The sequence below is a fragment of the Onthophagus taurus genome, unplaced genomic scaffold, assembly GCF_036711975.1.
Source record: "Onthophagus taurus isolate NC unplaced genomic scaffold, IU_Otau_3.0 ScKx7SY_15, whole genome shotgun sequence".
NCBI classification, from domain to species: Eukaryota; Metazoa; Arthropoda; class Insecta; order Coleoptera; family Scarabaeidae; genus Onthophagus; species Onthophagus taurus.
In genome coordinates, this window is record NW_027248940.1 from 2,541,344 (window position 1) to 2,551,665 (window position 10,322).

Consider the following 10,322-nt stretch of genomic DNA (forward strand, 5'->3'; position numbering starts at 1 on the left):
TTTTTCAAGAAATCCATCAATTTGAAGTTATGGTCATTTATAAATAAAAGAAACACCTTTATGATGATAAAATTCATTTTTAAAAATCAGTTTTAGTTCTTGAATTGGAATTTTTTTAATTTAAGCGAAATTTTCTTGCTTACAAAAGCTAATAACGTTGATACATTAAAATCAAAAAATGGTTGGGCTGTTATTGTTGTGACATTTTCTTTACATATAAAGGTGATAATCCATTTTAAGGCTTTAAAATTTAGTTTTGAACATCTCATTTAGTTTTGGAGATAAGATTACAAATTGAAACAACGAATTATAAACCATTTTAAAGAGGACAGCCTAAGCTTTATTTTAGTATCAAAATCAATTTATAATTTGCACGATTTTTTGAATTTTATCATTTTTAAATTCTACGAATTAAATAAGTTGTGTACTCTTTTAAATTGACCAGATTTGCAGCCAACCGGATCGCTTTAGTGTCGTTGTTTTCGGTGTAATCGGGGTGTCTATCATCTTGAGCTTCAAAGAAACTTGAAAGAAAAAACGTGATTGAAACGATTTTATTGAGTGTGATAAAATTGATTTTACCTTATCTCAACGTCACCTTCCTGCAAAATTGAAGTGGTACTTGCATAATAGTTGTCGTGAAAATCAGTCCTTACATCATTATAAAATACGACACGTTTAATCTTTTTTTTAACCATTTCTTTCGCGCAATATGCGGTGGGGTAAGTGGTGGCATAAACGGTAGAACCTTTATAATCGACGTTGGAATCATTGAGGGCTGTCTCAATCCCCAACTCAACTAAAATTAATACCCTAAAATCATCTAATTATAGCATTATAAGTTACTTACTGGTCAAGTAACGAACCGCGTAATCATTATTGTTTTGGACGAGTGTTTTATGAAGATTAGGAAGTAAAATTGAGTTATGCCCCATTGCAATAACTTTACCATTTGGATCAACAACACAAACTCCTACCTTAAAATTTTCAACGCTCCTCATTCCATTTACCAAGGCTATACGCATATATAGATTATCTAATTCTATGTTATTCATCGTTATAGAGCACATTGATAAATGGTAATCACATAATGAGCTGCGAAAATATCCGCTAGATATCTTATTGTTATCTTGGTTTATAGCTTAAGTAATTTACTTATCTAAATGCGTAAAATTGACTTTAAATGTTTTTGATGGAATCGATTTCAAATTGAAAAAACTTGTTCCGAAACGTGTATAGAGTTTAAAAATTTTATATAAAAAAGTTTTGAGAAAAATGTTAATAACTTTTATTAGATAACTTAATTCGATTAAAAATGGATTCATTTTCAAAAAATCATAACTTCTTTATTTATGAAAGTGAAGAAGCGATTTATGTCTCAAATTATAGCTGAAGATGCCTTCTTTCGAAACATGTATAGAGCTTAAAAATTTTATATAAAAAAGTTTTGAGAAAAATATTAATAATTTCTCTTAGGTAATGCAATTCCATTGAAAAAAGATTAATTTTCAAAAAATCATAACTTCTTTATTTTTGAAAATAAAGAAGCGATTTATGACTCAGATTGAAGCGGAAGATGTCCTCTTTCTAAATCTGTATTGCATTGAAAAATTGTATACAAAAAAAATTTGGGAAAAACATTAATTACTTTTATAAGACAATTTAATTCCATTGAGAAACAGTTAATTTTCAAAAAATCATAACTTCTTTATTTTTGAAAATAAAGTAGTGATTTATATCTCAAATTAAAGCTGAAGATGTCCTCTTTCGAAGTCTGTATAGCATTTAAAAAATTTATATAAAAGAATTTTGAGAAAAACATTAATTACTTTTATAAGACAATTTAATTCCATTGAAAAATAGTTAATTTTCAAAAAACCATAATTTCTTTATTTTTGAAAATGAAGTAGTGATTTATTTTTCAAATTAAAGCTGAAGATGTCCTCTTTCGAAATCTGTATTGCATTGAAAAATTGTATACAAAAAAAATTTGGGAAAAACATTAATTACTTTTATAAGACAATTTAATTCCATTGAGAAACAGTTAATTTTCAAAAAATCATAACTTCTTTATTTTTGAAAATAAAGTAGTGATTTATATCTCAAATTAAAGCTGAAGATGTCCTCTTTCGAAGTCTGTATAGCATTTAAAAAATTTATATAAAAGAATTTTGAGAAAAACATTAATTACTTTTATAAGACAATTTAATTCCATTGAAAAATAGTTAATTTTCAAAAAACCATAATTTCTTTATTTTCGAAAATAAAGTAGTTATTTATGTTTCAAATTAAAGCTGAAGATGTCCTCTTTCGAAATCTGTGTTGCATTTAAAAATTTTATATAAAAACTTTTTAAGAGAAATTAATTACTTTTATTAGATATTTTAATTCGACTAAAAAATAGTTAATTTTAAAAAAATCATAACTTCTTTATTTTTGAAAATAAAGTAGTGAGTTATATCTCAAATTAAAGCTAAAGATGTCCTCTTTCGAAATCTGTATAGCATTTAAAGAGTTTATATAAAAAAATTTCGAGAAATACATTATTTACTTTTATAAAACAATTTAATTCTATTGAGAAACAGTTAATTGTCAAAAAACCATGATTTCTTTATTTTTGAAAATAAAGTAGTGATTTATGTTTCAAACTAAAGCTGAAGATGTCTTCTTTCAAAACTTGTATAGAGTTTAAAAATTTCATATAAGTGAATTCTAAGAAAATCATTAATTACTTTTATAAGACAATTTAATTCCATTGAAAAATAGTTAATTTTCAAAAAATCATAACTTCTTTATTCTTGAAAATAAAGTAGTGGTTTATGTTTCAAATTAAAGCTGAAGATGTCCTCTTTCAAAATCTGTATAGTATTTAAAAAGTTTATATAAGAGAATTTTGAGAAAAACATTAATTACTTTTATAAGACAATTTAATTCCATTGAAAAATAGTTAATTTTCAAAAAACCTTAATTTCTTTATTTTCGAAAATAAAGTAGTTATTTATGTTTCAAATTAAAGCTGAAGATGTCCTCTTTCGAAATCCGTATAGCATTTAAAAAGTTTATATAAGAGAATTTTGAGAAAAACATTAATTTCTTTTATAAGACAATTTAATTCCATTGAAAAATAGTTAATTTTCAAAAAACCATAACATCTTTATTTTTAAAAATAAAGTAATGATTTATGTCTCAAATTAAAGCTGAAGATGTCCTCTTTCGCAATCTGTATAGTATTTAAGAAATTTATATAAAAGAATTTTGAGAAAAACATTAATTACTTTTATAAGACAATTTAATTCCATTGAAAAATAGTTTATTTTCAAAAAACCATAACTTCTTTATTTTCGAAAATAAAGTAGTTATTTATGATTCAAATTAAAGCTGAAGATGTCCTCTTTCGAAATCTGTATAGCATTTAAGAAATTTATATAAAAGAATTTTGAGAAAAACATTAATTACTTTTATAAGACAATTTAATTCCATTGAGAAACAGTTAATTTTCAAAAAATCATAACTTCTTTATTTTTGAAAATAAAGTAGTGATTTATATCTCAAATTAAAGCTGAAGATGTTCTCTTTCGAAGTCTGTATAGCATTTAAAAAATTTATATAAAAGAATTTTGAGAAAAACATTAATTACTTTTATAAGACAATTTGATTCCATTGAAAAATAGTTAATTTTCAAAAAACCATAACTTCTTTATTTTTGAAAATAAAGTAGTGATTTATGTTTCAAATTAAAGCTGAAGATGTCCTTTTTCGAAATCTGTGTAGCATTTAACAATTTTATATAAAAAAAAAATGAGAAAAAATTAATTACTTTTATAAAACAATTTAATTCCATTGAGAAACATTTAATTTTCAAAAAACCATAACTTCTTTATTTTTGAAAATAAAGTAGTGATTTATGTCTCAAATTAAAGCTGAAGATGTCCTCTTTCGAAATCTGTATAGCATTTAAGAAATTTATATAAAAGAATTTTGAGAAAAACATTAATTACTTTTATAAGACAATTTGATTCCATTGAAAAATAGTTAATTTTCAAAAAACCATAACTTCTTTATTTTTGAAAATAAAGTAGTGATTTATGTTTCAAATTAAAGCTGAAGATGTCCTTTTTCGAAATCTGTGTAGCATTTAACAATTTTATATAAAAAAAAAATGAGAAAAAATTAATTACTTTTATAAAACAATTTAATTCCATTGAGAAACATTTAATTTTCAAAAAACCATAACTTCTTTATTTTTGAAAATAAAGTAGTGATTTATGTCTCAAATTAAAGCTGAAGATGTCCTCTTTCGAAATCTGTGTTGCATTTAAAAATTTTATATAAAAACTTTTTAAGAGAAATTAATTACTTTTATTAGATATTTTAATTCGACTAAAAAATAGTTAATTTTAAAAAAATCATAACTTCTTTATTTTTGAAAATAAAGTAGTGAGTTATATCTCAAATTAAAGCTAAAGATGTCCTCTTTCGAAATCTGTATAGCATTTAAAGAGTTTATATAAAAAAATTTCGAGAAATACATTATTTACTTTTATAAAACAATTTAATTCTATTGAGAAACAGTTAATTGTCAAAAAACCATGATTTCTTTATTTTTGAAAATAAAGTAGTGATTTATGTTTCAAACTAAAGCTGAAGATGTCTTCTTTCAAAACTTGTATAGAGTTTAAAAATTTCATATAAGTGAATTCTAAGAAAATCATTAATTACTTTTATAAGACAATTTAATTCCATTGAAAAATAGTTAATTTTCAAAAAATCATAACTTCTTTATTCTTGAAAATAAAGTAGTGGTTTATGTTTCAAATTAAAGCTGAAGATGTCCTCTTTCAAAATCTGTATAGTATTTAAAAAGTTTATATAAGAGAATTTTGAGAAAAACATTAATTACTTTTATAAGACAATTTAATTCCATTGAAAAATAGTTAATTTTCAAAAAACCATAACATCTTTATTTTTAAAAATAAAGTAATGATTTATGTCTCAAATTAAAGCTGAAGATGTCCTCTTTCGCAATCTGTATAGTATTTAAGAAATTTATATAAAAGAATTTTGAGAAAAACATTAATTACTTTTATGAGACAATTTAATTCCATTGAAAAATAGTTAATTTTAAAAAAATCATAACTTCTTTATTTTTGAAAATAAAGTAGTGATTTATATCTCAAATTAAAGCTGAAGATGTCCTCTTTCGAAATCTGTATAGCATTTAAAAAGTTTATATAAGAGAATTTTGAGAAAAACATTAATTACTTTTATAAGACAATTTAATTCCATTGAAAAATAGTTAATTTTCAAAAAACCATAACTTCTTTATTTTTGAAAATAAAGTAGTGATTTATGTTTCAAATTAAAGCTGAAGATGTTCTCTTTCGAAATCTGTATAGCATTTAAGAAGTTTATACAAGAGAATTTTGAGAAAAACATTAATTACTTTTATAAGACAATTTAATTCCATTGAAAAATAGTTAATTTTAAAAAAATCATAACTTCTTTATTTCTGAAAATAAAGTAGTGATTTATATCTCAAATTAAAGCTGAAGATGTTCTCTTTCGAAATCTGTATAGCATTTAAAAAGTTTATATAAGAGAATTTTGAGAAAAACATTAATTACTTTTATAAGACAATTTAATTCCATTGAAAAATAGTTAATTTTAAAAAAATCATAACTTCTTTATTTTTGAAAATAAAGTAATGATTTATGTTTCAAATTAAAGCTGAAGATGTCCTCTTTCGAAATCTGTGTAGCATTTTACAATTTTATATAAAACAGTTTTGAGAAAAAAATTAATTACTTTTATTAGATACCTTATTTCGATTAAAAATGAGTTAATTTTCAAAAAATCATAACTTCTTTATTTATGAAAGTGAAGAAGCGATTTATGTGTCAAATTAAAGCTGAAGATGTCTTCTTTCGAAACTAGTATAAAGTTTAAAAATGTTATATAAAAAAATTTTGAGAAAAAATTAATTACTTTAATTAGATAACTTAATACGATTAAAAATGAGTTAATTTTCAAAAAACCATAACTTCTTTATTTATGAAAGTGAAGAAGCGATTTATGTGTCAAATTAAAGCTGAAGATGTCTTCTTTCGAAACTAGTATAGAGTTTAAAAATTTTATATAAAAAAGTTTTGAGAAAAACATTAATAACTTTTATTAGATAGCTTCATTCGATTAAAAATGAGTTAATTTTCAAAAAATCATAACTTCTTTATTTATGAAAGTGAAGAAACGATTTATGACTCAAATTAAAACTGAAGATGTCTTTCGATACGTGTATTTAAAAATTGTATATAAAAATGTTTTGAGAAAAAAATCCATTGAAAAATAAGGAAGGTTAAAAAGGCTATTCTTTCCTTATAACTCGTCTTGCTTTTAATCCACATTAAAAATTAAAAATACCCTTGTTATAAATCAATTTTCATGGTTCAATTTTAATACTAATGTTACTTCTTTCTTTTTCCACTTATATTTCTTCGATTCAATTCAATCGCATCGGTTGCATTCAAAATGACGAAAACGCTCAGTTATTTTCTTTTTGAACAGTGTTTTCGGAAATTGCGGTGTTGGCCCACATCGCAAGGACTTCGAGGTTTTACCCCAATTATTTTGATAAGTATTAATTTTATTTGGGCAACTTATCCGTTTCTATTAGAACTTAAAGGTTAGTGTTTAAAGTTGTTGAAGAAAATTACGAATTTATTATGGTTACTTTCTTTTTACCTTTCAGATTATAAGACGAGCATTAGAACAGTTTTGTTTCATATTGAGTATGTATCGATGGGCTATTTCCTTGAATCTCTTAATTTCCAACTGTTACATAAACGAGATCGTTTGTTCGAAATGATTGAAAAATTAAGTGATTTTAATAGATATGGTGTTCCGAAACGATTTGGATTTATTGAAGAGAATATGAAATTTGCGTTAAAAAGTATTCGTTGTGTATCATTTTTTTTCGTGTATTATATGACGTACGTTATGCTTTTGGGGGATAACTGTGCAACTTTTAAGAACACAAAGTATTGCTTTATCTTTGAATATTACTTTCCTTTTGATTTGAATCAGTGGGTGATGATATTGCTGATGATATTTCAAATATACACCATGGATATTACGCTGAACGTTTTATTAAACATATTGTTATTGTATTGGTATTCATTGGAATTAATAATTATACGAATCGAGCATCTTAATGACTCAATTAATACAATAAAATTCACCAGAAATAAAACGGAAAACTTTAAAAAGTTGCATCCTCTCATCTTACAACATCAAGAAATATTTAAGTACTGCAAATTAATTTTTTTACGGATATTTATGATAAATCGTTTATTTCCAGATTATTTGAAGTTGTTAAAAATTTTATTGCTGGCTTACTCGTGCCAGCAAAAATTTCTCTTTTGCTGTGTTTGGCCGTTTCAACCGCCGCGTTTGTTTTGGTTGAATATTAATTTATCGCATCGTTTATCACAATTAATAAAATCTATACTTTTAGACGATGGACTTGAAAAACATTTCCATAGCTGCATGGTGTTTCTTCTGGTCATATCTTTGCTATGCGATCGGGCAAAGATTTATCACAGCGGTATGAGCAACTCAATCTAATCATTAATCGATCTTTTGAGTAATAAATTAATGTGTTTTGTCTTAATGATAGGCAGAGAGTGTGTCGGTTGCAGTTCATGATATGAATTGGTATGAAGCGGATGTGTTAACGAGAAAAGATGTATTAACTTTTCTTACCATGTGTCAGAAGCCACTTATGGTCGAAGTACCATTTTTTGGGGAAATATCTCTAGAAGCAGCGCTTAAAGTAAATTATTTATAAACTTAGGTAACTTAAAAATTATAAAACGACCGATTGTGTTTAAGGAATACAAGAAAGTTTACGCATTTTATAATTGGTTGGTACAACTTACAAAGATAAAAAACTTTTAAAATTTATTCACAACTCAAACACATATAGTAATAATTGAGATTTAAATATGGCAATATTAAAATTATAATGGACACTATAATTGTTAAATTTAAAATTAAACTTCAACATTTTAATAAATTATTCTAAATAACAAAATTTATTACTTTTACTAACTTCGATTTTCTTCCCAATAATAATTTAACGAACTGCAAAAACGTTATTAATTTTTTTCTCAAAACTTTTTTATATAAAATGTTTAAACTTTATACCAGTTTCGAAAGAAGACATCTTCAGCTTTAATTTGACACATAAATCGCTTCTTCACTTTCATAAATAAAGAAGTTATGATTTTTTGAAAATTAACTCATTTTTAATCGAATTAAATTATCTAATAAAAGTAATCAATTTTTCTCTCAAAACTTTTTTATATAAAATTTTTAAACTCTACACTAGGTTCGAAAGAAGACATCTTCAGCTTTAATTTGAGACATAAATCGCTTCTTCACTTTTATAAATAAAGAAGTTATGATTTTTTGAAAATGAATCCATTTTTAATCGAATTAAGTTATCTAATAAAAGTAATTAATTTTTTTCTCAAAACTTTTTATATAAAATTTTTAAACTCTATACTAATTTCGAAAGAAGTCATCTTCAGCTTTAATTTGAAATATAAATCGCTTCTTCACTTCCATAAATAAGGAAGTTATGATTTTTTGAAAATGAATCGTTTTTTAATCGAATTAAGTTATTTAAAAAAAGTAATTCATTTTTTCTCAAAAGTTTTTTATATAAAAATTTTAAACTCTATACTAGTTTCGAAAGAAGACATCTTCAGCTTTAATTTGAGACATAAATGGCTTCTTCAGATTCATAAATAAAGAAGTTATGATTTTTTGAAAACGAATCCATTTTTAATCGAATTAAGTTATCTAGTAAAAGTAATTAATTTTTTTCTCAATAAAATTTTTAAACTCTATACTAGTTTCGAAAGAAGACATCTTCAGCTTTAATTTGAGACATAAATCACTTCTTCACTTCCATAAATAAAGAAGTTATGATTTTTTGAAAATGAATTCATTTTTAATCGAATTAAGTTATCTAAAAAAAGTAATTAATTTTTTGCTCAAAACTGTTTATATAAAATTTTTAAACTGTATACTAATTTCGAAAGAAGACATCTTCAGCTTTAATTTGAGATATAAATCGCTTTTTCACTTTCATAAATAAAGAAGTTATGATTTTTTGAAAATGACTCCATTTTTAATCGAATTAAGTTATCTAATAAAAGTAATTAATTTTTTTCACAAAACTTTTTATATAAAATTTTTAAAGTCTATATTAGTTTCGAAAGAAAACATCTTCAGCTTTAATTTGAGATATAAATCGCTTCTTCACTTTCATAAATAAAGAAGTTATGATTTTTTGAAAATGAATTCATTTTTAATCGAATTAAGTTATCTAAAAAAAGTAATTAATTTTTTGCTCAAAACTGTTTATATAAAATTTTTAAACTGTATACTAATTTCGAAAGAAGACATCTTCAGCTTTAATTTGAGATATAAATTGCTTTTTCACTTTCATAAATAAAGAAGTTATGATTTTTTGAAAATGACTCCATTTTTAATCGAATTAAGTTATCTAATAAAAGTAATTAATTTTTTTCACAAAACTTTTTATATAAAATTTTTAAAGTCTATATTAGTTTCGAAAGAAAACATCTTCAGCTTTAATTTGAGATATAAATCGCTTCTTCACTTTCATAAATAAAGAAGTTATGATTTTTTGAAAATGAATTCATTTTTAATCGAATTAAGTTATCTAAAAAAAGTAATTAATTTTTTGCTCAAAACTGTTTATATAAAATTTTTAAACTGTATACTAATTTCGAAAGAAGACATCTTCAGCTTTAATTTGAGATATAAATCGCTTTTTCACTTTCATAAATAAAGAAGTTATGATTTTTTGAAAATGACTCCATTTTTAATCGAATTAAGTTATCTAATAAAAGTAATTAATTTTTTTCACAAAACTTTTTATATAAAATTTTTAAAGTCTATATTAGTTTCGAAAGAAAACATCTTCAGCTTTAATTTGAGATATAAATCGCTTCTTCACTTTCATAAATAAAGAAGTTATGATTTTTTGAAAATTAACTCATTTTTAATCGAATTAAGTTATCTAATAAAAGTTATTAATGTTTTTCTCAAAACTTTTTATATAAAATTTTTAAACTCTATACTAGTTTCGAAAGAAGACAACTTCAGCTTTGATTTGCGACATAAATCGCTTCTTCACTTTCATAAATAAAGATGTTATGATTTTTTGAAAATGAATCCATTTTTAATCGAATTAAGTTATCTAATAAAAGTAATTAATTTTTTTCTCAAAA

General features: G+C 23.3%; 1 protein-coding gene and 1 long non-coding RNA gene across 2 annotated transcripts; one reads left to right on the forward strand and one right to left on the reverse strand.

Moving 5' to 3' along the window:
* Window positions 1-317: 317 nt before the first annotated feature.
* Window positions 318-1,146, reverse strand: LOC111418313 (deoxycytidylate deaminase-like). The gene is made up of 3 exons (XM_023050825.2): window positions 851-1,146; window positions 583-799; window positions 318-524 (listed from the first exon to the last, which is right to left on the reverse strand). Exons 1-3 carry the CDS (start codon window positions 1,068-1,070, stop codon window positions 398-400), a joined length of 564 nt encoding a protein of 187 aa, XP_022906593.2. The 5' UTR covers window positions 1,071-1,146; the 3' UTR covers window positions 318-397.
* Window positions 1,147-6,596: 5,450 nt separating this feature from the next.
* On the forward strand, window positions 6,597-8,018 carry LOC139432462 (uncharacterized). The gene is made up of 3 exons (XR_011642227.1): window positions 6,597-7,600; window positions 7,673-7,828; window positions 7,888-8,018. It is a non-coding gene; the product is annotated as an uncharacterized lncRNA (long non-coding RNA).
* Window positions 8,019-10,322: the final 2,304 nt, after the last annotated feature.

Bases quoted from the DNA above. Each gene is read 5' to 3' on its own strand.
- LOC111418313 (XM_023050825.2), bottom strand. From the start codon at position 1,070: ATGTGCTCTATAACGATGAATAACATAGAATTAGATAATCTATATATG. The intron at 800-850 runs GTAAGTAACTTA...TATTAATTTTAG, and splicing joins CGCGGTTCGTTACTTGACCA to TTGAGTTGGGGATTGAGACA. The intron at 525-582 runs GTAAAATCAATT...TTTTCTTTCAAG, and splicing joins GAAGGTGACGTTGAGATAAG to TTTCTTTGAAGCTCAAGATG.